The sequence below is a fragment of the Danio aesculapii genome, chromosome 10, assembly GCF_903798145.1.
Source record: "Danio aesculapii chromosome 10, fDanAes4.1, whole genome shotgun sequence".
NCBI lineage: Eukaryota > Metazoa > Chordata > Actinopteri > Cypriniformes > Danionidae > Danio > Danio aesculapii.
In genome coordinates this window covers 13,411,925-13,439,734 of record NC_079444.1, presented here as the reverse complement: position 1 = coordinate 13,439,734, position 27,810 = coordinate 13,411,925, and the positions used below count along the sequence as shown (strand labels likewise).

Genomic DNA, 27,810 nt, shown 5'->3' with positions numbered 1-27,810 from the left:
TACCTGGTAATGCAGACATGTTTATTAAACATTAAAACACTCATATTAATAATTAAATGTGTCCCATCAGACTCATGACAGACATGATTATTACAGTTTAAGTTTCAGTATTTCAGGTTATAACAGGTGATTGATTGATAGATAGATAGATAGATAGATAGATAGATAGATAGATAGATAGATAGATAGATAGATAGATAGATAGATAGATAGATAGATAGATAGATAGATAGATAGATAGATAGATAGATAGATAGATAGATAGATAGATAGATAGATAGATAGATAGATAGATAGATAGATAGTTCAGACCTCTACTGTAGTTAGTTATTGGCTCATGTGCGTGTCACTCAGAGAGAGCGAGCGAGAGAGAGAGAGAAAGAGAGAGAGAGAGAGAGAGAGAGAGAGAGGCGGTGGTTCTTGTGTTCATATGAGATGGATGATGTTCATTTTCTTATCGTTTCTAAACAAATTATCAAGATAAACGCGCGAAATGCGGCTCACACGCAAACACTGGACGGTTTGCGCCATTAGCGTTCTGCTTATATTGTTTTACAAGACGACAGACATTGGCAGAAACGAAGTGCACCAGAAAACTAGTCTGACATGGTAAGGAGCCCTTCTTCTTCTGTTGTTAATATAGCCAGAAATCTGATCCGCGTCGAGATTTAATGATGGTCGATACTTGTGTGTTTCTTCACTAGACTTCGTTTATGTGTATTTATTCATTCATTTGTGTAGCACGCGTCCTCTCGTAAACTTAAACTGACGTGTCTGCTGCCCCAACTCAATTAAATTAAGATTGATTCATGCCGTCTTTCTTTGTTTCAGTAGAAATGTAGCTTACATCCCATTGCAAAATAATAATAATAATAATAAAATAAAATAAATAAATAAACACTTAATTGTACTTTATGTCTGAATGGTGTATTTAGAAGCAATGTATGGTAATTAATATAGAGAAATAAATAAAACCATGTCTAACGATTAGCTCTTAAGTGCTTATAATATTAAACAAGTGTTTTATATATATATATATATATATATATATATATATATATATATATATATATATATATATATATATATATATATATATATATATATTAGCTTAAACCATATTTTAAGTAATTATTTAAAGTAATTATTATAATTATGTAATTATTATGTAATCAAGTTATCTAATTTAAACTTAAATCCTATGTAAGCAGGCCAAGAGAGCAATTGTATTTAATATAAATGTAAATTAATATTTAATTTTTATTTGACTGTACATTTTTAAAACATTAAAGTACACACACACTTCATACTTTCATATTTTTTCACTTTTTTTTGCATCATTATACTTTAACTTTCCTGTCATTGATAAATGTGTCTTTGGTTCAGTAAATCTTTTATCATAACATCTAAAAACGAAACGTGTCAACATTAGTCAAACATCCTGCTCAAATGTTTTCTCAGAAGCACGTTTGAGACACTCATCTAGTTCACTTCGCTCAGGTGAATTTAGCTAACTCACTGAACAACTTACGCTTGTTTTGTTCCAGGAAGCGAAAAAAATGTGGTCAAGTTCATACATGCTCATAATTTGTTTCACTTTACAACATTGGGGCCTTTTTAAGTTTTCAATAACAGAGAAGCTCATGGATTTTAGTTCAGAGCCAAAACAGCTTGTGATAAGACACATTTCATTTCGAAATAGAGGTTACTTTGTTTTTGATTTAGTGGTGACGTTTGTGCCTGTGAATGTGTGTGTGTGTGTGTGTGTGTGTGTGTGTGTGTGTGGGTGTGTGCGTGTGTGTGTGTGTGTGTGTGCGTGTGTGTGTGTGTGTGTGTGTGTGTGTGTGTGTGTGTGAACATAAGACAGTTATGTGTTGTCGGGTAAGTGTGAGGACAGCAGACAGCTTCTGCTCATCTGATGTGGTTTCCTTTATACTTCTGCAGACTCGCGCATGATTTGAAAACAGAAGTGCAAAAATGAAAAACCTCAACCTAAATGTCAACTTCATCTGATGTTGAGCCTCCTGTCAGGTTTCGAATTGATATGATGTGTGTTAAAGGCTTTATTTTTTCATTTGCAGGGACCGCTTGCTCATTTGCAATTTAAAGAAGAATTTACTTCTATGATGCTTTATTAAATACATTACAGTATCATAATACTTATCGTAGCTAAACGCATTACAGTACCTTGAGACTTACTGTAAATACACTCCAAAAATTACGTTCGCTGTTTGTTCAAATGAGCTGAACTTTACTGATACATTTTTAGGACAACTGAATTGTTTTATGTTCAATCCACTTAAATCGGTAAAAAGTAATAAATTAACTTAATTCCTTCATGTTGTCCCAACACAAATCAATTGTGTGGAACCCAGCATTTTTTACAGTGAACAGAAAAAAATAGTTTGCTGTTTGTTCAAACTACTTATTTAAAATGAGCTGAAACAACACAATTCTTTAAGTTTTTTAGGGACAACTTAATTGTTTTATGTTCAATAGACTTAAATTTGTAAAAGCTAATAAGCTAACTTAATTCCTTCATGTTGTTCCAACACAAATTGTGTGGTACCCAGCATTTTTTACAGTGTACAGAATAAAAAACAATATTTGTTCCCTAAATAGAAATGGTCCAGAAGAATATTACTATTTAATACTATATTTCTATATAGATTTTTGATATTTGCGAGTCGGGGCAGCACAGTGGCGCAGTGGGTAGCACAATCACCTCACAGCAAGAAGGACGCTGGTTCGAGCCCCGGCTGGGTCAGTTAGCATTTCTGTGTGGAGTTTGCATGTTCTCCCTGTGTTCACGTGGGTTTCCTCTGGGTGCTCAGGTTTCCCCCACAGTCCAAAGACATGAGGTACAGGTGAATTGGGTAGGCTAAATTGTCCGTAGTGTATGTGTGTGAATGAGTGTGTATGGATGTTTTCCAAAGATTGGTAACAGCTGGAAGGGCATCCACTGTGTAAAACATGTGCTGGATAAGTTGGCGGTTCATTCCGCTGTAGCGACCCCGGATTAATAAAGGGACTAAGCTGAAAATAAAATGAATGAATGATTGAATGAATGAGTTTACAGTACGTTAATATCACTACAATATTATGGACTGAAAGATCTGCTGTAAATGCTGCTCTCCGAGTGTAAACATGTAAACACCTTAATTAAACTATTACCATTGTGTAGAATTTTCGCTGGATTTTGTGATAGGATAGTCTATACACACACGACTTTCTGACGCTACGTTACCTACTTAGTGCATCTAAGCTACCGAGAAATCCGGAGGGTTTTTTCTCCCATACGGCGTGCAGTATTAAACATTCAAAATTAAATTAAAACTACACTTTCAGCAGTTACTTGCATCAAATATCTCATTTGTCACGGGGGCACGCATTAAATGTTCCTGAATGAAATTGAAAGTGTTAAACCGAAGTTAGATTCGACAAAATAATTATTTGGCAAGTAATTAGATTAATGATGTCCATGTAAACACAGTCACTGTCTTTCTTCTTTGCGTCTGTGTGTTTGTTTTGCCCAAACGGAAACTCCAATTTTTATGCAAAACCTTCCCTCTTTCCCTCCCCAGACACTCCCACCTAAACAGAGCCAGACACACCCACTTTCCTGACTTTTTCCAAACTAGAGGTGTGAAAACGCCTCAGGGGGATTTCGTGACAGGGGGGTTTCGTGGCCCAATTAATATTAGGTTAGATTTAGGTCATCACGTCAGGTGACTAATATTCAGTGTCTAGCCAGCTTCTAAGGACAACGTTATTGTGACGTCCAATAATGACGTCAAATTAAGTTGATATCTGGTTGATTTTATGTTGTGTTCGAAAGTGACCAAAATCCAATGTCTGATAGATGTCATCGTGGTAACGTCCACACAACGTCAAGGTGTAACATGATTAAATGTTAATATTTGGTTGATTTTTTTGTTGGACATTGGACATTGACGTCGGCCTGACGTTGGGTTCTGACGTCAACAAGATTTCATTTGCAAACAAAATCCAATGTCCCCATGATGTTGGGGAATGTTAGGGTACAACGTCAATATGACATCGTTGACGTCCTGTGCCTGCAGGGTACTCAAGTAGTAGGCGATATTGGACGCAGCAGATTTTTAAAAGGAAATGTGCCACCAAAACCCGCCCCTAAACCCAACCATCATTGGGAGATGAGCAAATCATACTTAATTGTATGAATGAGATCGTACAAATTTATATGAATAAGCCTCTTAATTCGTAAAAAAGTTACGAATTGGCACCAGAAATAAGTCACTTAATTACGTTAGATGATGTCATGCTCTAATTAGCATATTCATCACATCATTGCATGGTATTATCTCTTTGTATTTCAGCCTATTTGTCTTTTAATACAGCCAAATGGATTCTAAAAACTGTTCTCATTTACATTTTTTGTTTCTGTTATCAGACAGTGTGGCCCTTTTCTGCTCATCTTATGCTAAAATTGAGTTTTACAAACAAAATGCTGTCTGACAAAATCACCCAACAACACCCCAAGTTAAACACAATAGCTGTGCTAGTTATATTTAGCGATGAAATTATAATGAGGAACAACATTGCAAGTGACAGACTGTCTGCCTTATTTTTTTTTGCAACAACAAAGCTGTTGCAGCCATTATGAGAATGTTGCCAAATCTGATTACAAAATACTCAAATAGGCAACAACTGATGCACATGGGTTATGAGTCAGTGCTAATTCTGTGTAGATCTGTCAGTCATATTCATATTCAAATTCATATTCGGTCAGCCGGATGGCCACATCCTCTGCACTTCCTTTTTCTGAGCTCTGCACACAAACAACTGAGAGAAACATTTCTACAGTTGAAACTTGAGGACAAACAGAGAGTACTGATATCCCTTTTTTATTTTACCAATACAGATTTCGATACCTGGACTCAGGTACCGAGTGCAGATCTGAAACCTGGGTGTGTATTTGTGTATACAGCTACTAGCATTGTGTGAATAGATGTTATTATTTTATGGTGTGCTTAAGACTTATCCTTAAAAGAAACATTCAGTGAGTCTTTTGTGAGAATTTTTAAGACATATCAGACATACCAGCCTGATCTCACGAGGAAACATAACTATTTCACAGTTTGTCAGTTAAGTGGCTAATTTGGATGAATTTAGTCATACAAAAATGTAGGGTTTTTAAAAGGAGGTGTGGCACCAAACCCCGCCTCTAAACTCAACCGTCATTGGGAAATGAGCAAATCATACTAAATTGTATGAATGAGATTGTAAATAATGAGATTGATGAGAAATTCATACAAATTAGCCACCAAATCAAAAAGTTACGAATTGCTGTGGCGCAGTAGGTAGGTGCTGTCCCCTCACAGCAGTCGCTGATTCGAGCGGTTTCCGTTTTCCCCCACGGACCAAAAGAAATGCAGTATAGGTGAATTGGGTAAGCTAAATTGTCCATAGTGTTTGAGTGTGTATGGATGTTTCCTAAGGATGGGTTGCAGCTGGAAGGGCATCCGCTGCGTAAAACATGTGCTAGATAAGTTGGCAGTTCATTCCACTATGGCGACCACAGATTAATAAAGGGACTAAGCCAAAAAAATGAATGAATATTATTTACCAAAGCAGGCTCATTGTAAATACGTACCCCTCTAAACATTTCTGGAGAGCACGAATTATGTAGCCAGAGGTATGTATGGCTGCATTTTGTTTTTAAATTGAATGCTACGGGGCGGTATGACGCTGCTGATGGTCTCTGTTCCGTTTCGCGCTACCAGCTCGCTGCTTACCACCGTGTGGACGGCTTTTCCGCTGTTACCAGTTTGCCTAGTAGCTTACCACGTACGTCGACGGACTTGAGACGCAGAGCAGAGTTGACCACAATGACAGGGTCCGAGTTTGGTGAAGAACGATTCCAGAAAGCAGGTAAAATAAAAACAATAGGCAAAAAATTATATAAACAAGTAAATAACAGGGTGAGAATGTGGTAAGGTCTGAAAATGCGGTAAAAATCAAGCGAGGGCTTTTCTTTTTCTGGATTGTGTCTTCAGTCAGTCAGTCGACAGTGGCCTCATGTTGGATTTATGGGAGAAGAGCAGGTGGCACTTGCGAGAGAAATTTGAGATCTGAAATAGCGTACACAGCGACCTCTAGTGTATTTGAAAAAACAAAAACTACAAAAAAAAACATACCTCCTACGATGTATTTCACACTCTCCAGAAATATATACAGGGGTACATATCCATAATGAGCCTGGGTTGTTATTTACTGCTATAAACTGAAAAAGATCTTCAAAAGCAGCCACAAATCAAACACTACAAGATGTAAAAAATATATTTTAGTTCTAAAGTCTAACTGTATATATAAAAAACAGTGTGTATATATATATATATATATATATATATATATATATATATATATATATATATATATATATATATATAATTTCACATCTGTCACATCCATAACGGAAAAGTGTCACATCCACATCCATAACGAAGCTTTTCCCTCATAAATACAAAAATGTCAAATAAAATTAAATCAATCATGTTTGTTCTATAGTGAGCCGACTTTTATCCTTTTGATTAGCATTATTTTTTTGGGGTTGAGCGGTTTAATTCACAGAATTTCTTTGTAGACTGTAAACTCAAAGACTTTTTTTGTCATATCTATAACGCATGTTATGTAACGCATCTTCCTCATTTAAAATATAAAATATGTTTACAGATTGATATTTTTGTAATCCCATAACTCTGTGTTTAATTGTTTGGGAAAATATAAGCATTGCATTAATATAATGTTAAAATATACTTTCTATGTGAATTAATGTTTTGAGTTTTTACAGCAAATGTCACATTCATAACACTGGAATTGCTTATATATATATTGGTAGTGCATTTTAATTTCTATTTTGTTGCTCTGAACAGTGGTGGTTGCTTGTGGCATAACTATTGCATGCGTCTCATTAAAAATAATACTATCTGAGTGTTTATTATCATTTCAAATACTCGCTGATACCGATGCCAGAATTTTATTGCAGTATCAGTGATATTTCTGATAACAGTATAGCCATTATATGATCACAGTTATTTAGTGTGCATTTAGTGTGAAAAGACAAATTCATTCAATTGCATGAACCAATGCTTTTTAGAAATATGGAGTGTATGCCTAGAAATATACAGATGTTTATTAAATGCCACCTTTAAAAATGAAAGTAGCTTAAAGAGGTAATGAAATGTATTTTCATATTTTAATATTATGCTTATATTTTAGCAAAATTGTGTTTTTAGGTACAAATATGTAAATATTTTTAAATGTAGATATTGTACAAACGAAGTGAAGATATTAGATGTCGTCTTAAAATTGTATATAAATTCAGATTATTAATACAACAACAACAAATTTTTTTTTTAATAGGATATAAACTATGCTTAGCTTCACACCGTTGCTTCTCAAGTAAATGAATTTTGGTTTAAAAATATGTAAAGATTTTCAGAAACAAGTCATCAAATCCTATTATGCAATATAAAGGTTTAATAATGGACAAGGGAGTACAGGCTAACGAATAAAAGTTCCAAAAGGGGATTTTCGCTGCAAATTCTCTGCAACATGTGTGACACTTTCTTACAAAAACACTGATTAAACAAAACTGTACTGCTAAGTGCTATAAATACACTTCATGAGAACTTGAAACTGATGTGCTAATATCTATGATACTAAAATAACACTACAAAATTGGAAACAAATAAAGATGACAGGAAAAGTAAAGGCAAATGCAAAAGATACAATATACAAAGTTATAATCCACAATGCCATAAATTAAGGATCACGTTACAAAACCCAGCAGAAATTCAGTATCTCTTTGACTTTGCAGCAACATGAACCAAACGTCTTGCCTGGTCTATCAAAGCAGAAGTTGTTTGTAAATAGCAAGTGAAAATTATAGACTTCCATTATGCAAATTTGTTGCAACCTTGCATGCGTGTGTGCGGTAATACTAGAAATACTGACAGTTCAGAATCAGTTTTATTTTGGAAGCCATAACTTCATTTATTGTTTGAAGACTTTTTACATTCACCAACTGCTACATTACACACATTACACACATCTAAAATTTGTATTTCTTTTAAAAGTTGTTTTTAACTCTTTTTTTTATTAGAACGTAACATAAAATCAGACATAACCCAGGCTCATTCTGAAAACTGAGAGCGCCAAATATGTCCCAGGAGGTATTTTTTCAATTTGGTTTTCACGAATCTAACAGAGGCTTACCCACCAATTGACTGACCCACCAACCTCATTCCCTAAAACCAACCAATAGTGTTTTCAAAAGCACCGATTGACCAGCGCCCACCCACTTCCCTAAACCCAACCAACAGTGTTTTAAAAAGCAATACAGAAAAAAGGAGCCCTCACCTCATTTTATCTCGTTTTCTGATTTTACCACATTCTCACCCTGTTATTTACTTGTTTATTTAATTTTTTGGCTTCTGTTTTTGTCTTACCTGCTTTCTGGACAGGGCCAGCCCTGTACATTTGGGGGCCCTAAGCAGAATAAATTTGGTCCCCTACCTTGCTCTTAATAGTGGAGTATTACCATTGCAAACCGGTCCACAATGATTATACCAGCCTGATCTCACGAGAAAACGTAAGTATTTTACGTTTTGACAGTTTAGTGGGTAATTCGTACGAATTCGTATGAGTTCAGTCGTACGAAATTGTACGATTTTAAAAAGGAGGCGTGGCACCTAACCCCACCCCTAAACCCAACCGTCATTGGCGGATGAGCAAATCGTACTAAATTGTATGAATTAGATTGTACGAATTCGTACGAATTAGCCATTAAATCAAAAAGTTACGAATTGCCGCGAGATTGTGTTGATTATACTGCTTATTAGATACAATCTCTGAAACAGAAAAGTAAAGCCTGATTTCTTCTACTTAATATCTGTTTGAATGATTTGGACATTTTAAAACAGCACTGTTTTTGTCAACTAGCAGCTTCATAAATGAAGAATTAAACAATTTTTAATTAAGGGACCAGTGATCCTACTTTGCGTCCAGTGTTTAAAACATATTCTATTAATATAGCAAACAGTTTGAAGATTCTATAAAAGTCTCTAGGTTGAGTTTTTTTTTATAAATACAAAAGCAAAAACCCTACATTCCTGCAATGAATCGTCACAATACAATAATTAACCAAAAGTGAAAATGCATTACTTTCTATTATATTTTCCTTATAATAATAAAATATACATTCTGAACTCAATAAAAACTCAAAAAACAAACAAACAAACAAAAAAAGTTAACATTAATGCAAAGATCGATCCATAAATAATAAATTCAATAAGCAAATAATATTCATTCATTCATTCATTCATTTTCTTTTCGGCTTAGTCCCTTTATTAATCTGGGGTTGCCACAGCGGAATGAACCGCCAACTTATCCAGCACATGTTTTACGCAGCGGATACCCTTCCAGGTGCAACCCACCACTGGGAAACCCATACGCACTCATTCGCACACACTATGTATAATTCGCATACACTATTGATAATTTAGCCTACCCAATTCACCTGTACCGCATGTCTTTGAACTGTGGGGGGAAACCAGAGCACATGGAGGAAACCCACACAAACGCTGGGAGAACATGCAAACTCCACACAGAAACGCCAAGTGACCTAGCCGAGGCTCGAACCAGTGACCTTCTTGCGGTGAGGCGACAGCACTACCTACTGCCCTAAGCAAATAATATAAATATGAAAAATATTAATATACAAAACATAAGAAAAAGGGAAGCAACAAATACTGGGTTAATGTTAATACCCAAACACAAACTATATTATTCCATTGAGTCTCCTTCCCTGTTCTTTACATTTGAGATGTAGGATCCAGAGCTTATATTAAACTATGATTAATTCAATTAGGACATCACTTTCATAAACATGTCTCAGCAAAAAATATTACAAGTGTGCAAAATATGAATATTTTTTTTTAAATGGGTCTGTAAAACCAAGAAAAAATAAAATATTTCATATAAGTAGACAGCTTTTATTAATTTGTAAGTGCCTATTTTCAATAAATTTGCTACTAGTTTATGTCTTCAACATCATCATTAGCAATTAAAAGCGATGCTAAAAATGATTTTGTGCTTGTTTCTTTTCGTCTCATTTTTTACCCTCAGTTTTTCTACGCCTGAAGAATAGCTTTAGTTTTGCTTCATTTTCCCGGTCCAATTTCCAATATAAATCAGGCACATAAATGGGGCAGGCAATGAAGCAAAGGTCATGGCTGTGTCCGGGCATGGGTTCGCGTTTTTGTGGTGACCAGTCGATCTTGCAGCTTACCTTGGAAGAACAAACTCAAACCGCGAGAACACAGAACGCATATGAGAAATGAGATGGTGCGAGCTTCCTGGTGATCACATGACCTTCACATGAATCTTTCAACTTTGATAAAATTGTGATTTTTTTTCCTTTTCAGTGAAAATTTATAAATATTTAAGTACTAAAGCACTGCCAATGAATATAATTTGTAAAATGCAAATAAACAATTTCAGCAAGGAAACGGCTCGCACCAGTAGTGGGTTGTGGGGGGCCCCTTGTGGTGGCGGGGCCCTAAGCAGCCGCTTAGTTCGCTTATAGGGAGGGCCGGCTATGCTTCTGGAATAGTTCTTCTTTGCATCTGCGATGTACATGGCGAGCTACTGGGCAAACTGGTAACAGTGAGAAAGTTGTCCATACCGTAAACAATTCGCTGCTAGCACGAAAAGGAACGACAACAAACCGGCCCGTAGCGTTCGTTTTAAAGATGAAATGCAGCCATTCAACATTCTAGCTACATAATTCACGATTTCAGAAATGTATATAGGGCTTGGTTTTTAAAATGAGCCTATGTTGCATACATCAGAGATAGTCAATAAGGATAAAGATAGATAATGAAAAGATTGGTGGGGGGGTAAAAGAAAGACATTTACACAGTGTTATTTTAAAACAATATTGTGTTGAGTTGGAAAAAAAGGGGGGGGATGTTGGTGGAGAGGGGTTGGTAGATGTTTCCTGGTTGTTTACTAAATCTATGTTGTATGTTTAAAGTTAGATATAATTCTTAGATTTGGGTTCCATCTTGCTTAATACAGTGTATATTCATCTGGAGTCTAAAGCAATACGTTATTTCTTCCATTTTGTAATTTCTCGATTTTTTGATCCATTGCTCATATGTCTGCTTTTTAGAGTTTTGAATGGAGAAAGTGTCAAAAAACTATAAATACTCCAGGGTGACATTTTCTGACAATGTGAGATTGAAGGCTGAACTTCCTCAAAATTGGACACGAGAAGTATTTAAATTGCAACTAAAAGCTACATAAAAGCACTTATTAATGCAAGAGTGAAAATGAAAAGTGCACTTGAGATATTAGGAATAAATTTGACTCTTGGTAAATTATTTCCCCTTAAACTTTTAGAGCTAAAACAATTGAGTGGTTTGCGTCTGAGCAGCAAAACCAGCAAGTTCGGTGCAATTTGCATACAGAAGGATTGTTTAACATACATTTATGTTGCACACGTTTAACATACAATTTTTAATCATCATTTGCTCATAATGTTTCCCAGAGCTGTGAAACCCAAATAAATGCACTGTTGCAAACCGTGACTCAGGAAGTCACATTAGTTAGTATGACTAAAAAAACTATTTATTTTTATATATAATTACAAACACTTGCTTTACAAAAGCGTAATACTGGAGTTAGAAATATATATAGTAAAACTAAAAGCAGTTCTTTTAGAAAACATATTTCATAAAAATGTTAGAAACACTTCTGTGTTTTCTGTTTGTTTGTATAGCAAATCTTTTTATATTTTAGACCTTGTTCTATTTTCTATAGCTATATTCTTCATCTCTAAAGTTTTAAATGATACATATTTGTTCTTATTTTTATGGTTATAACTTCTACACTAAAAAAAAAAAAGATTCATTTGATTTACCCATTTAAGTGGTTGCAAACAATTTATATGAGCTGAATTTAAACAAACTAATTAAATGTAGTAATATTCAACTTAATTTGTTTGTTTAAATTCAGCCAATATAAATTATTTGCAAACAATTTCCTTAAAAAATTGTAAATTCAATGAATAACTTTTTTCAGTGTATTTTAAGTGTCTGTGTTTTTATTATATATATATATATATATATTCAGGGGCGTAGCGGACATTTTAAAAGTTGGGGGGGACGGCTGTATGAGATCATACGTTCATATAATTATTAATCACCTGTTTCTAAATGGTCTGTCTCTAAAAGTGAGGGGGACGTATCCCCCCATCCCCCCCAGTTGCTACGCCCCTGTATATATATGTATATGTATATCACCACACTCAAAAATTATTATTATTTTTTGCTCGTTCAAACTACTTTTTTAAAATGAGCTGAAACAACACAATTCTTAAAATTTCATTGGGACAACTTAATTTTTTAATGTTCAATTCACATAAATTTGTTAAAAGTGTTAAGTTAACATAATCAATATGTGTTGGGACAACATAAATAAATAGTGTGGAACCCTGCATTTCTTACTGTGAAGCTTTATTAGGTACACCTTACTATTGCCAGGACCCCCTTTTGCCTTCAGAACTGCCTTAATCCTTTGTGGCATAGATTCAACAAAGTACTGGAAATATTTCTCAGAGATTTTGGTCCATATTGACACGATAGCATCACGCAGTTGCTGCAGATTTGTTGGCTGCACATCCATAATCTCCCATTCCACCACATCCCAAAGGTGCTCTATTGGATTGAGATATGGTGACTGTGGTGGCCATTTGAGTACAGTGAACTCATTGTCATTTTCAAGAAACCAGTCTGAGAATGACAAACCAGTTTTATGACACGGCGCATTATCCTGCTGGAAGTAGCCATCAGAAGATGAGTGCACTGTGGTCATAAAGGGATGGACATGGTCAGCAAGAATACTCAGGTAGGCTGTGGCGTTGATGCAATGCTCAATTGGTACTAATGGACCCAAAGTGTGCCAAGAAAATATCCCCACACCATTACACCACCACCAGCAGCCTGGACCACTGATACAAGGCAGGATGGATCTATGCTTTCATGTTGTTGATGCCAAATTCTGACACTAGCAGTTGAATGTTGCAGCAGAAATCGAGACTCATCAGATCAGGCAACGTTTTTCCAATCTTAAATTGTCCAATTTTGGTAAGCCTGTGCGAATTGTAGCCTCAGTTTCCGATTCTAAGCACGACAGCTGACACTAGTGACACCTGGTGTGGTCTTCTGCTGCTGTAGCCCATCCGCCTCAAGGTTGGACGTGTTGTGCCTCTCAGAGATGCTCTTCTGCATACCTCGGTTGTAATGAGTTGTTTTTTAAGTTACCAGTCTGGCCATTCTCCTCTGACCTCTCTTTTTTGGACCATTTTCTGTAAACCCTAGAGATGGTTCTGCTGATCTACTTGGATTTTCCCCAATAAATCAGCAGTTTTTGAAATACTCAGACCAGCTCGTCTGGCACCAACAAACCCATGCCACGTTCAGTCACTTAAAACACCTTTCTTCCCCATTCTGAGGCTCGGTTTGACCTGCAGCAGATAATAAATACATTGAGTTGCTACCATGTGATTGAATGATTATGAATTGCGTTAACGAGCAGCTGGAAAGGTGTACCTAACAAAGTGGCCAGTGATTGTATATACTGCACATCGTACTGTGCATGAGACTAATTAAATATGAATTTGAATTTAAATACAAACTGCGCAAGCTGTCACTGAAGAAATGCAATGCATTGCCATTACTTTGCATATTAGTCACTTTTAAGATGGATACACAGATCTAATATATTGCTCCAGCTGTTTATATAGACTTTATATGACCTATCCAATTGTGTTCATGCAAAAATTGTCCAAGACCACCATTTAAATACCAATCTGTGTATATATATTTGGCATTTGAAGTTTAAGCTGAAAAGAACTGATTAAGGAATTAAATGCTTATTTAGGTATGTGCCATGAAAATTTAGTTTTACAGAAATCAACACCATCTATGTAAAACAGTTTCAGAATAGATGTACCAGGCCAACAGTCTCAGACCGGAAGTTTGGCAGCAACCACAAACAACAACTTCACTACAAGCTGTGGCGTAACTGACAGCGAAATGTGCACACACATTTGTTAACATTCTTTGTATTTTCTTTTCAAAATAACCTGATATAGTTCATAATGCGGTTCATTTGACTACAAAAATATATGCGCAAAACCGGCTCTTTTACTCCTTTTAGGATTTCTTCAAATAGAAAGTGACCTCGAAATTGACTAAATTGTGGGTTATTCTCCAATTTTGATCTCCAATGTGTACCTGTGTGGGAACACTGATACTTTTAGAAGTCACAGTGTACAAAGCAGACATATGCCGATATTCAATAATTCAATGTGATCATACATCATTCAGCTTAGTCTCTATTGCAGAGGTCGCCACAGTGGAATGAACCGCCAACTATTCCAGCATATGTTTTATGAAGCGGATGCCCTTCCAGCTACAACCCAGTACTGTGAAACACCAATACACACTCATTCACACATCCACTCAAACTAACACAAACACAGGGAAAACATGCAAACTCCACACAGAAATGCCAACTAGCCGTGCCTTGCCTTGCCAATTGGCCCTGCCTTGACCAACAACCTTCTTCCTATGAGGCAACAGTACTAACCACTAAGCCACCGTGGCACCCCAATCACACATTACAATATTTAAATTACCATGGATATTTATGTATTGACAGACGTCAGATGAAACTTTCTCATGCATAATAATGTACATAAAATAGAAGCGTGCGATGATTGGATCAAACATTTTTCATGAATTAATGTGCAGAAACACTGAAAACCCAGTGACTTCTCTGTGTACTGGTGACCATTTACTGCGCAGAATTTCCACATTTACCTCATGGCTGTGATGTTGCTTCAGAATTTCTTTTTTTAACCAGAAGAACGAACACAAAAATAACCAATTTTCATTCAATAGTGAAATGTAGGTGTCCTAACAGTGTTTTAATAAATGTGCCACCCATATATACATACAGTTGAAGTCAGAATTAATAGCCCCCTTTGAATAATTTTTCTATTTTAAACATTTCCTAAATGGTTTAACAGAGCAAGGAAATTTTCACAGTATGTCTGATAATATTTTTTCTTCTGGAGAAAGTCTTATTTGTTATATTTCGGTAAGAATAAAAGCAGTTTAAAATTTTTTATGTACCATTTTAAGGTCAAAATTATTAGCCCCTTTAAACATTTTTTTTTTAGCGCCACGCAATGGCATACATTTCAGAATTTTAAACATAGGTTTCTATCAGAGTACACACACCGGCGCTGCAAGTCGCCGGCTGTCCACGCCCAGCCACGACTAAGGACACTATTCATTTTTCTGCCGCACCACAGAGCGCCATCTGATTAGTTTTGTTTAAAATAGCATGCGAATGTGCGCGTCTGGTGTGCGATACTTTCAACTGTCATGTGCGTGCTGTGTTGCGCCGCATCCGGTGTGTGACGGCCTTTAGGCTCTATTTGTAATATCAGTTCATTTAACTAAAGTCAATGAAATGTCAACTACGAAAACATTTTAATCAATCAATCAATCAATCAGGCCTCTATTTGTCACATACACTTCCATGTCGTCAAATAAACTGTCATGTAGTGAAATTGGACCCTCTGACCATACACCACATTTCAGGGGAAGACAGGTCGACAGGAGGTTGCATTTAGAAAAAAGGAAGTAAGATACTTTTGGAGAGAGAGAGGCGAAAAAACTCCCTCTCACCTTGTCCTTGAATTAGGTCAGTGTGAGATCCGGGAGAAAAAAAAAGCCCCAGCAATCAAGCACATAAACACATAGACATAACACTGCAACAGGGGATGGGAACAGGGGATGTGGATATAGTCCGATGAGGGCGGCAGCCATCTTGTCTTGCAACTGAAAAGTACTGGTCACAGACCCGCCTACCCACTCCAGTAGCTGAAAGCACACCATGCAGGGCTAGGTAATGATTGTCTATCTGTAGCTGTGTATGTGTGTGTGTGTGTGTGTGTGTGTATGTGTGTGTGTGTGTGTGTGTGTGTGTGTGTGTGTGTGTTTGCGTGTGTGTGTGTGTGTGTGTGTGTGTGTGTGTGTGTGTGTAAGCCTGTAGAGTCCAAAGAAGCCAAAGAAGAAGTTTATTAATTTTAGCTGATGTTAATCTTTAATTAATGCCTATTGGATTAAAATCGGGTCGTAATGGTTTCATTGAATATAAAGTTCATAAAGGGCCAGCATGGTGGCTCAGTGGTTAGCACTGTTGCATCACAGCAAGTAGGTTGCTGGTTCGAATCCTGGATGGGTCAGTTGGTATTTCTGTGTGGAGTTTGCATGTTCTCCCTGTGTTTGTGTGGGTTTCCAATGGGTGCTTTGGTCTCCCCCACAGTCCAAAGACATGCGATATAGGTGAATTAAATAAACTAAACTGGCCGTAGTGAATGAGTGTGTATGATTGTTTTCCAGTACTGGACTGCACCTGGAAAGGCATCCACTGTGTAAAACATTTGCTGGATAAGTTGGCGGTTCATTCCACTGGGGTAACTCCTGAAGAGTAAAGGGACTAAGCCCAAGAAAAATGAACAAATGAATAAAATTCCTAACTAATAAAAATCAGGCGTGTTTAAAAATTATCTTTAACATATACATCTAATATGGTTATTTCTCACTGCTGATGTCAATGCATTAACATTTACTAATGAAACTTTATTGTAAAGTGTTACCTGTTATACATTATCATGCTTTTGAAATGTAAATGTATTTTTTTTAAAACATTAATTTACCCTGAACATGAAAATACAGTAAAGCAATACACTAAGTGTATTGTGGTAATTATAGATGTTGAAGTAACCTTTTTTGCAGCTTAGGTCAGTATCGTGATAATACCTTGATAATAAAATCGCAACAACTTGATATCGGCAGAAGCCTAGTATGAAGTGGTAATAATTATTATCTGTGTTCTTTGTCACAATACAGTATATTGTCAAACCACCAAGCTTGCTACAATGCAAAGTATTTTAATATTTCAACAATGAAGATAAATTCTACCGATTAACTGCCTTTCATTTCAACAGGAACTTGGAGCCAAGTACTACCAGACTGATGGCCAATGGCTCTGAGAAACCTTTCGGCAATGTCTTGAATGATCTTGACTTGGGAGTAGGATGGAAGATTAATGCCACCCTTGTGTCTATAATAAGGTGAGTAACCGGAACTATAAATAAAGGCAACACTGGCTTAATTGGGAAAAATGTGCCTAGGGCTACATATGGCTCATTTTCTGTGTAAACAAACGCTACGGGATGGTACTTATCTTCATATGAAAGGCTTTTTCAGTGAGACTGGTTTGCTCAGTAGCTCAGCATAAACAGTGTCTGACTTGGTATGTGGAGAGGAGCAGACCGGGGTTCAAGTCCAGTGTAGAACAATTCCAGAAACCAAGTAAAACGAAATCCTGGAGAACATCGAACTGGACCAAAGTCTGTTCTAGATCTGGAGAGATTTTGTAATGATGACAAAAAGAAAGAAACATCTTTTTGACATTGTTTCGGTTAGCATTGGCATGCTGGTAGCTTTGTAAACTAATGTGAAGTGTCAGTATTAGCCTGTAATTGATTCCTTTTTTTACATCTTTCACATGGACAGGAAAGACGTACTCCGCTACTTGGATGCAGAGAGAGACGTGTCGGTTATCAAGAGCAGTTTTAAGCCGGGCGACACCATCCGCTACGTTCTGGACAGACGCAGGACATTCAGCGTATCTCAAACTCTCCACAGTTTACTTCCTGAAGTCTCTCCTCTGAAGAACAAGACATTCAAGACATGTGCAGTGGTGGGAAATTCAGGCATTCTCCTGAAGAGCGGATGTGGAAAGGAGATTGACAACCATAGTTTCGTTATACGGTAATGTGCCTCCCTTAGCTTGTATGCTATTTCATCACCTTAGAATTATAAGGTTCTATCTGACATTTTTGTCAAACTTATTTACATTATGGGATGTTTTTTATAAGTTGTTTAGATTTTAAGACTTTTGATTTAAAAAAACAAATGTTACACACATACTGTTTGCTATATGGAATGCAAAAACTTTGAAGCTCAATTATCTCAAAATCATTCAGAATGCAGATACCTTATAATTCCAAGGTGACGATTTGATGATAGCTCTGAGGGATTTAGATGCTTTGTACTGTACATGCCTTGTACATTCTGCTGAATCTTTTGAGTTTTGCTGAAGGTTATGAAATTTGGGAGAATGAGGACCTGAATCTGAACATCAACCACAGAAAGCGCAAACCCTTTAGCACCAAAACAGTTTAAAGCTGCACTTGTGTTTATGCTAAAACCAAAGTTTCATGACTCAAGATTGCGCTCAACCACTTCTTCTCTTTTCTGTATTACAAGAAACGAACAAACAAACAAACAAACAAACAAACAAAGAGCAGGGTTCCCACGAGTCAAATAGTTTCTGGAATATCATGAAATTTTTAGAAATGTTTAGTCCAGACGTTGAAAGTCAGGAAATTTGACATTTTTTTTATCCAAAGTAAAGTCAAAGTCAGCTTTATTGTACAGACATACAGACAATTGAAATTATGTTAATCTCAGACTCGGGGTGCACACAAATAATAAAAACACTACAAGAGGAATGTAAATATACAATGAATACAAACAATTTTAGTAAAAAATAAAGAGAAAAAACACACAAGGGCGGCACGGTGGCTTTGCTGCTGACCGCCCAGAGCTTCCAACATTTTTAAAGACGCACTATCCTTATACATAAACTGCCGATTTGACTTTAAAATAACTATATTCTCACTTGGACGACGCAGTGGCGCAGTAGGTAGTGCTGTTGCCTCACAGCAAGAAGATCGCTAGTTCGAGCCTGGGCTGGGTCAGTTGGCGTTTCTGTGTGGAGTTTGCATGTACTCTCTGTGTTCGGGTGGGTTTCCTCCGGGTGCTCTGGTTTCCCCTACAGTCCAAAGACATGCGGTACAGGTGAATTGGGTTGTCTAAATTGTCCGTAGTTTATGAGTTTGAATGAGTTTGTGTGGATGTTTCCCAGAGATGGGTTGCGGCTGGAAGGGCATCCGCTGCGTAAAAACGTGCTGGATAAGTTGGTGGTTTATTCTGCTGTGGTGACCCCAGATTAATAAAGGGATTAAGCCGTAAAGAAAATGAATGAATGAATGAATATTCTCGCTTGAAATATATTGATTTATGTAACCACGTACACTGATGCTGCACATTTGACTGATTGCTTGCAGTTATTTACTATAGTGTATAAACTTATTGTACATTATACTTTTATAATGGCCATTATTGAATTAAAAAAAAAGGGTATGTATTTTTCAATGAAAACGAAAGGAGGCAGTAATGTTATAGGCTCAGTTTTGTTATAAATTTGCATGCAGTGAAGATGACGGTCATATAAATATGTAGCTACACGACGCCTCAACATTTCTGCTGTGTGTAAGTTAATATCAAAATTAAAAACACGTTTTAATTTTATTGTTAAGAAAGTGAAACAACGTAGCCAGGATGATGTGAATGAGGTTATAAAGTACACTGTTCCCTTTGAAGATTTACCCAATGTGTCCTCGGGAGTTTGTTTTCCATATCAAACTTGCGAAGTCTGAACTTACAAGGAGAGGATGCAAGACTGAACGTTGTATTGGTTACTTAATATTGAGGAAAGAGCCCCAATAAGACTGTCTGCAGCCACACCTCTGTTTTCAGATGTCTTCGTTTTTCCTCATCCACACTAACACGGAGCAGCAACGTTTAAAACGAAAACGGCCTCTTCTGTGTTTTCAAACAGCTCCATTTTCGGCGGTCGGAAACTCCGGTGTAGTGTGGACGGATGCCGTAACTGTAGCAAAACTTATGTGCTTTAAAACTAAAATGTATTAGTGTAAACGGGGCCTCAGTGTGGTCTATCCTAATGAGATTGTCCTAATGATGTACAAAGGAGAATGTTAATCAAAGTGTTTCTGCAAACTGTTTTTGTGAAGTGTGATTATAAAAAATTTAATTAATTGATTTTTACTATTAGAAAGCTGGCTGTATTCACACAATGTTGCCACACTGTGTTTAAACCCCTTATAAAAGTAATTTTTGCTTAATACGTCCCATTTAACAAGAGACGTATCATCGTTTTGACATTTACCCTTTCTTTGATTGGTGAGCAGATGTAACCTGGCTCCTCTGGAGGGTTTTGAAGATGATGTGGGTTTGCGGTCAGACTTCACAACGATGAACCCGTCTGTAATCCAGCGGCTGTACGGGGGTCTGCAGGAGGAAACCCAGCAGGAGAATCTCATCCAGCGCTTGCGGCAGCTGAATGACAGTGTGCTCTGGATTCCTGCCTTCATGGTGAAGGGTGGCATGAAGCATGTGGACACGGTCAATGAGCTCATCCTTAAACACAAGCTGAAAGTGCGCACAGCCTACCCTTCACTCCGCCTAATCCACGCTGTGCGAGGGTGAGTTCAATAATTTAGACTCAAAAAATGACGTTTGGAATTTGAACTAAATTGAATTAAACTACTTCTTTAAAATGAGCTGCAACAACACAATTCTTGAGTTTTTTGGGGGACAACTTAATTGTTTAATGTTCAATCCACTTAAATTTGTAAAAAATTTATAAGTTAACTTAAAGATGCCGTATGTAAGTTTCACATCTAGTGGTTGAACTAGGTATTGCACGCCTGGTTGAAAACACACACAAGCGCAGGTTCCCAGACTGATGACACCAACAGCAGTGTGCCTAACTATCGAGCCTAAAGGCTGATTTAAAGCGTGTTCTAAATAAAAGCAATGGCACAGGATAGAAGGATTTTTTTGTATTAAAAGAAGTTTTAACCAACACCTGAAATATATATTTTAGAAACAGCTTCTGTTTCTTGCAGCTGAACAACAGGATAAACTGATTAGGTAGACCTCATGTGCTTTATTCAGGGTTAAACGCTAATAATGTGAGTTTGAATGCCTTTTTACATGATTGTCATACTACTGAAAGCAGCAGCAGATAGTTCACCTCAGACCTTGAAAATAAAATAAAGCGTTTGAAATTGAACTTTAAAACTGTGACTCAGTGCAAGCCAACACATATCAGTGATTCAGCATGTACATTTAATAATGTTAAAGAGGTTTAATAGTATAATAAGACGTATTAATTAGATTATAAAGCTTACCATTTCGTTGGGGTGCAGTGAGTGCAGTATTCTGTGCTTCTGAATGGCTGTATTTAAATTTCTGTCGTGTTTCGTCTGGTGCAAACAGCCAAATTAATTATCACTGCAAATGTCATCACATGTTGTTAAGACACAGGGTTACAATGCAACCTGCTTACCTAATGTTTATGCTCGTAGTATTAATATAATTTGATAATTAATAACAACCTCATGTGGAACTCTGAATCTCATTTGGAGTCTCCCACTGTCTATCGGAGGTCGCATTTCGATTGTGGATGCATACTTTAAAAGCCTTTCTGACTGAATGAATGAAATACTCAGTTTTCCACAAAGGCAACTTGGGGTGCTCAAATATAATTGGCTAATCTTAGGCGGGTTCAAGGGACCAAAACAAAGACAGTCTTTCTGGCACGTATTGCACATTTTCAAATCAGAATATCTGACTTCAGAATTGTTTTTCAAATAAATAAGAATGTTTACTTAACATGTTTCTTAAATATCTGCAAACATATTATGGTATTTTTAAACTTTAGAAGAGTCAAAAACTTACATACAGCACCTTTAATTCTGTCATGTTGTCCCAACACAAATTGATTGTGTGAAACCCAGCATTGTTTTAACAGTGTTGAGGGTTCAGTTTGAATTGAAGAATACAGAGTGCAGAACTGTAATTAAAATGTCATCAGAAAATATTGCATATATACAGTATGTAAATATTTCAGATGTTTCACATATGATGTTTAACAGAGCCATAATAACGAGTAAAATATTATCTACAGTCGGGCGACGCAGTGGCACTGTAGGTAGTGCTGTCGCCTCACAGCAAGAAGGCCGCTGGTTCGAGCCTCGGCTGGGTCAGTTGGCGTTTCTGTGTGGAGTTTGCATGTTCTCCCTGCGTTCGCGTGGGTTTCCTCCGGGTGCTCCGGTTTCCCTCACAGTCCAAAGACATGCGGTACAGGTGAATTGGGTTGTCTAAATTGTCCATAGTGTATGTGTGTGTGAATGAGTGTGTATGGATGTTTCCCAGAGATGGGTTGTGGCTGGAAGGGCATCTGCTGCATAAAACATATGCTGGATAAGTTGGCGGTTCATTCCGCTGTAGCGACCCCAGATTAATAAAGGGACTAAGCCGAAAAGAAAATGAATAGATGAATGAAAATTATCTACAGTCCTCATGGCTTAGACAAAAAAAAATTGTCTTAAAAAAAGTTCTTAAAAGTATTCTCTTTTAAATCTTCATTAAACAGCACTTTCTATTTGAAAAAGTGTGTGTGTGTATATATATATATATATATATATATATATATATATATATATATATATATATATATATATATATATATATATATATATATATATATATATATATATATGTATAGTTGAAGTCAGAATTATTATTTTAACAATTTTTTACATTTTTTAATATTTTCCAAATGATGTTTATCTGAGCAAGGAAATTTTCACAGTATGTCTAATAATATTTTTTCTTCTGGAGAAAGTCTTGTTTGTTTTAGTTTCGGCTACAAAAAAACAGTTATTAATTAAAAAAAAAACATTTTCAGGTCAAATGTATTAGCCCCTTTAATATTGTTATTTATTGTAAAGTATTTTATTTCATTAGTCTACAGAACAAACCATACAATAACATTACACAATAACTTGCCTAATTACCCTATCCTGCCTAGTTAACCCAATTAACATAGTTAAGCCTTTAAATGTCACTTTAAGCTGTAAAGAGAAGTGTCTTGACAAATATAAAAATATCTAGTCAAATATTATTTACTGTAAAAATAAATCAGTTATTAGAAATTAGTTATTGAAACTATTATGTTTAGAAATGTGTTGAAAAAATCTCTCCATTACACAGAAATTGGGGGAAGAAATAAACAGGGGGCTAATAATTCTGACTTCAACTGTATATAGTTTAATAAAAAAAAACAGATACAAACAAAACGGGCAGCTAGCTTTCTGCAACTCTCACATGGTCCATTGAAGCTAAGCACTGGAGCTAAATCAGTACCTGGATAAGAGACTGCATGGGAAAGTTAGGTTGCTGCTGGAAGTGGTGTTAGTGAGACCAGCAGGAACACTCAACCAACCTGTGGGTCGTAACGCCCCAGTATAGTGAAGGGGACTCTATACTGCTCAGTGAGCACTGTCTTTCGGATGAGACGTTAAACCGAGGTCCTGACTCTCTGTAGTGGTGTGCAGTCTGGCGCAATATGGCTGCCGTCACGTCATCCAGGTGGATGCTGCACACTGGTGGTGGATGAGGAGATTCCTGCCCAAAAAGCGCTTTGAGTTTCCAGAAAAGTGCTATTTATATGTAAGGATTATTAGAGCAAACAATAGTAAAAATTTGACAATTTTGACGAATACAGAAAATCTAAAAATAAATCTCAATAATTCCAAAATAACAATGATATATACTATCTATCTGTATAAAATACAGTATTTCATATATAATTGATAAACAGTGCATACATATATACCTTTTTGGTTAGTACATTTTTTAAATATCCTAAAAGCTACAACATTCAAGCCAAAATACTGTAAAAATGTTTAATGCCTGTGGATAAATCTAAATCATTTGTGTTTATTTCTCAGGTTCTGGATTACAAATAAAATCAATATCAAACGACCCACTACTGGATTATTGATGTACACGATGGCTACACGCTTCTGTGACGAGATCTACCTGTATGGATTCTGGCCTTTTCCTAAAGACGCCAGCGGAAATCCTGTTAAATATCATTACTTTGATGGACTGAAATATCGATATTTTTCCAAAGCGGGTCCTCACCGCATGCCACTGGAATTTAAAACGTTGCAAAGACTGCACAGCAAGGGGGCACTGAAACTCACGACATCTAAATGCACATCAACTTAACCTGCTGCTCATGGATGGACACTGCGCTAAGGTTGGGCAATGTCGACCAATTTGGCATCGTATGATGTCTAATGTGAAACGTTGCGATGGACGATGACATCGTCGTCGTAGGCGTCTGTGAATTGATTATTCATGAATAATTAATTAATTCATAATGAATTAATTATTTGTAGCCTACCGTTTCAACTACCTGACCCGCATGGTCTTTGTGTTACCCATAACCAAATCATAAATAAATACAGATAAGTTACACACAAATTACGACCTGTCAATCACTTTTTCCGCGGGACTCTGGCATGAACCAGGAAACAGGAACCAATCAACAGTATCTGAGGTTTTCGCTAAAATTACAAGCGTGAATTTGAAAGATTGAAGCAGTGTACTGACGCTGTGACACCTTAACTTATAGATTCAAAAGACCGAAGAGTCATTAGATAGACACAAGATTAATTAAATATCACATTTAACAAATATAGTAAGACGTGATTCAGCGGTACATCCTTGATAAACGCCAGTGTGGACGTGGATTGTTTTTGTTCTAAAACGGCTGTTTAAAACTAAGACGTATTCGTGTAAACGAGGCCTAAGTGTGTAGTTTTCGTGAGCGGGTTTGCGAAAGGGGGCGGGGTGGAGGATCGCGATGCCGGCTCAGCATCGTGACGTCTATCGGTGATCGGCGATGGACAATGCCACATTTACTGACTCAACTCTACACTGCACCTTTACTGTGAACAGAAGACTCAGAAATCAGACGTTTGGACAAACAACGTGCCTTGAAACTGAAAACTGTAGACAAAGTGCAATGTTTTAGATGTGAATCGTCTACTGAATCATCTACTGACAGATAAACAGTTCTGTTTGGTGAATTTATCTTGCCAAAAAATGCCAAAGACACTGAGAGACTGTGGTTTTATTTGTTTTCACACGTTTAGAAAAGGGTACAGCACTGTTACTGTGGTAGTAAACTTTCAAAATAGGGGCTTTCACACTGGGTAGTTACATGAAATAATTATAGGAACTTACTAGCCAGTAGGCCTGTTTTCCAGAGACCTAATTTCGCCACACATATTTTTCTGACTGCATTTGCATAGTTTCTAGGAACTCTGAAATGATGTAAGCTGCATTTAATCTGTTTACCCTTACTTCATTGTAGTTCCTGTTAGGGGTGTGCCATATCATACCATCCACAATAACACCAGTATACATTTTTACATGATAAAAAAATGTCATATGCTATCAATGATCGAGTGACATGAAGAGCTGTGGTGAAAAATAGTTTCAGACATCTGTACTAACAGCAAAAGGTGCTGTAGCCTAGTTTTTAACAGAAAACGGGGCTTTAGGCTGGTTTTTAACAGCAGATGCAGTCTAGGCTAGGTTTTAAAAACAGATGGCAATCTAGACTACTTTTTAAAAGTAGACAGCGCTATAGGCTAGTTTTTAAATACTCTAGGATCGTTTGTTTAACAGCAGAAGGCACTCTAGGCTAGTTTTAACAGTAGATGTTGATTTAGGCTAGCCTTTAACAGCAGACAGAGATCTAGGCTAGGTTTTAACAGCAGACAGAGATCTAGGCTATTTTTTTAACAGCAGATGTCACTCTGTGCTAGTTTTTGACAGCAGACAGCGCTCTAGGATAGTTTTAAATGGCATATGGTGCTCTAGACTAACAGCTTTAGGATGGTTTCTAACAGCAGGTGGCGTTCAAGGCTAACAGACAGCACTCAACTGTTTTTAACAGCAGATGGTGCTCTAGGTTGGTTTTTAACAGCAGATGCAGTCTAGGCAAGGTTTAAACAAAAATCTAGGCTATTTTTTAAAAGCAGACAGCTATACGGGCTAGTTTTTAAAGGCTCTACACTGCTGAAAAATAAAAAAACCAGAGGGGTTTTGGCCATTCCTAGGCTGGTTTCCAGCCATTTCCAACCTGGTCTTAGCAGGTCATACTGGAAAATGACCAGCTAAATCTAGCTAAAATTTAAAAAGCCTGATTTAAGCTGGACCTGGCTAGGCTGGTCAAGCTGGTTTTAGCGGGTCATTTTCCAGCCTGACCAGCTAAGACCAGGCTGGAAATGGCTGGAAACCAGCCTGGAACCACGCTAACTTATAGATTCAAAAGACAGAAGAGTCATTAGATAGACACAAGATTAATAAAATATCATTTTTAACAAATATAGTAAGATGTGATTCACTGGTACATTCTTGATAAACGCCAGTGTGGACGTGGATCGTTTTTATTCTAAAACGGCTGTTTAAAACTAAGACGTATTCGTGTAAAAGGGGCCTAAGTGTGTAGTTTTCGTGAGCGGGTTTGCGAAAGGGGGCGGGGTGGAGGATCGCGATGCAAAAAATATCATGGACAGGTATATAAATCAACATTTGACAAACTGACTCACTCTATCATTGATACTGTATGTGTGTATCAAACTAGTCATTTCACTCAAATGTGTTGGAGTATCTGGCGTGTTACTTAAAAGTAATAATGTGCCAAATTCCTTATGTGACATTATATGATTCATCACTGGTCTACTCGGTTTAAGGATACATTACTAGCAAAACATTTTTAAACAGGTCAATCAAGTAGATTTAATTTATTCATCTTAAAATAGATCTTAGAAGATGAGCTAATTTTGTTGCTGCATTTGCAGTGTTTTTTTTTTTATGAAAGGCCACATGCAATGCCGTCATTCATTTGTATTTGAGGATAGATCTTCTCAGTGTTTTTCTTTTATTTATGTTGCAATGTATTTTGTACTTTTGCAGAGGTGCAGAATGTTTTTTCTATGTGCTTTTTAATTTGATTTATATTTGTTATACTCTTTTTATGCTGTACTTTTGAGATGTCAGATTTATGAGAAAATACATTTTACAAAAATAAAATCATCTGGTCTTGTGAATTTGTTGAAATTTTAGATTGCTCTGCCACTGTAAAAGTATATATGATAGACATGCTGTACATGCATTGTTTTATATAAGCTCATATTACTGCAAATATAATCCAACACATGGAAGTTGATTTCTGACCCATTTTAGTAAAAAGTGACTGTAATTATTATTATTATTATTATTATTATTATTATTATTATTATTATTATTATTTCATTCTTGACAATAATAATAATAAATGTCATATCAAACAGCAAATCATATTAGAACAATTTCTGAAGGTTCATGTAATACTGAACACTGCAGTAATGCAATGAAACTCCTGCTATATTCATACCGAGACCAGACAGCCCTTAACAGGGCGCATCCGACCCTGTACTCTCAGAGCACCCCCCACAGGATGCCGCAAGGGGCACAGTTGAGTGCTCTCTCCAAGTACACTAAAGTACCCTGGCATAGACTTTTCCATAGAAGCTAAGGAGTGTGATTCCCCTTATTGGAACAAGGATTGGATTGGAACACCCTCTGGTCCCCCTTCTAAAAAATAGGAACCACCAACCCCAGTTGCCTAGTCAAAATTAACTGTCCTCGACCTCTACTCATTGTTGTGGAGGCGTGTCAGCCCCACAACATCCATAGGTCTGAGATACATAAGATGTTTCTCATCCACCCCTGCTGCTTTGCTACTGTGGAGCTTTCAACCTGGGAAATGAGTATGTCGTATGCTCGTATGAAAAAAAGCCTGGGTGATGGGTGAGTCCACCATTCTGCAATGGAAGGT

At 36.7% G+C, this 27,810-nt stretch overlaps 1 protein-coding gene across 1 annotated transcript; it reads left to right on the top strand.

Annotated features, from left to right (window-relative positions):
* The first annotated feature begins 408 nt into the window (after nucleotides 1-408).
* st8sia4 (ST8 alpha-N-acetyl-neuraminide alpha-2,8-sialyltransferase 4) lies at nucleotides 409-26,035 on the top strand. Its single transcript, XM_056466691.1, has 5 exons — nucleotides 409-609; nucleotides 17,135-17,260; nucleotides 17,706-17,963; nucleotides 20,249-20,542; nucleotides 23,861-26,035. The coding sequence occupies exons 1-5, from the start codon at nucleotides 494-496 to the stop codon at nucleotides 24,141-24,143; spliced, it is 1,077 nt and encodes a 358-aa protein (XP_056322666.1). The 5' UTR covers nucleotides 409-493; the 3' UTR covers nucleotides 24,144-26,035.
* Nucleotides 26,036-27,810: the final 1,775 nt, after the last annotated feature.

What these genes read in the sequence shown, in the direction of transcription:
- st8sia4 (XM_056466691.1), top strand. Translation starts at nt 494, where the DNA reads ATGCGGCTCACACGCAAACACTGGACGGTTTGCGCCATTAGCGTTCTG. An exon ending in CAGAAAACTAGTCTGACATG is followed by an intron (nt 610 to 17,134) that starts GTAAGGAGCCCT and finishes TCATTTCAACAG; the next exon opens with GAACTTGGAGCCAAGTACTA. An exon ending in AACCATAGTTTCGTTATACG is followed by an intron (nt 17,964 to 20,248) that starts GTAATGTGCCTC and finishes ATTGGTGAGCAG; the next exon opens with ATGTAACCTGGCTCCTCTGG.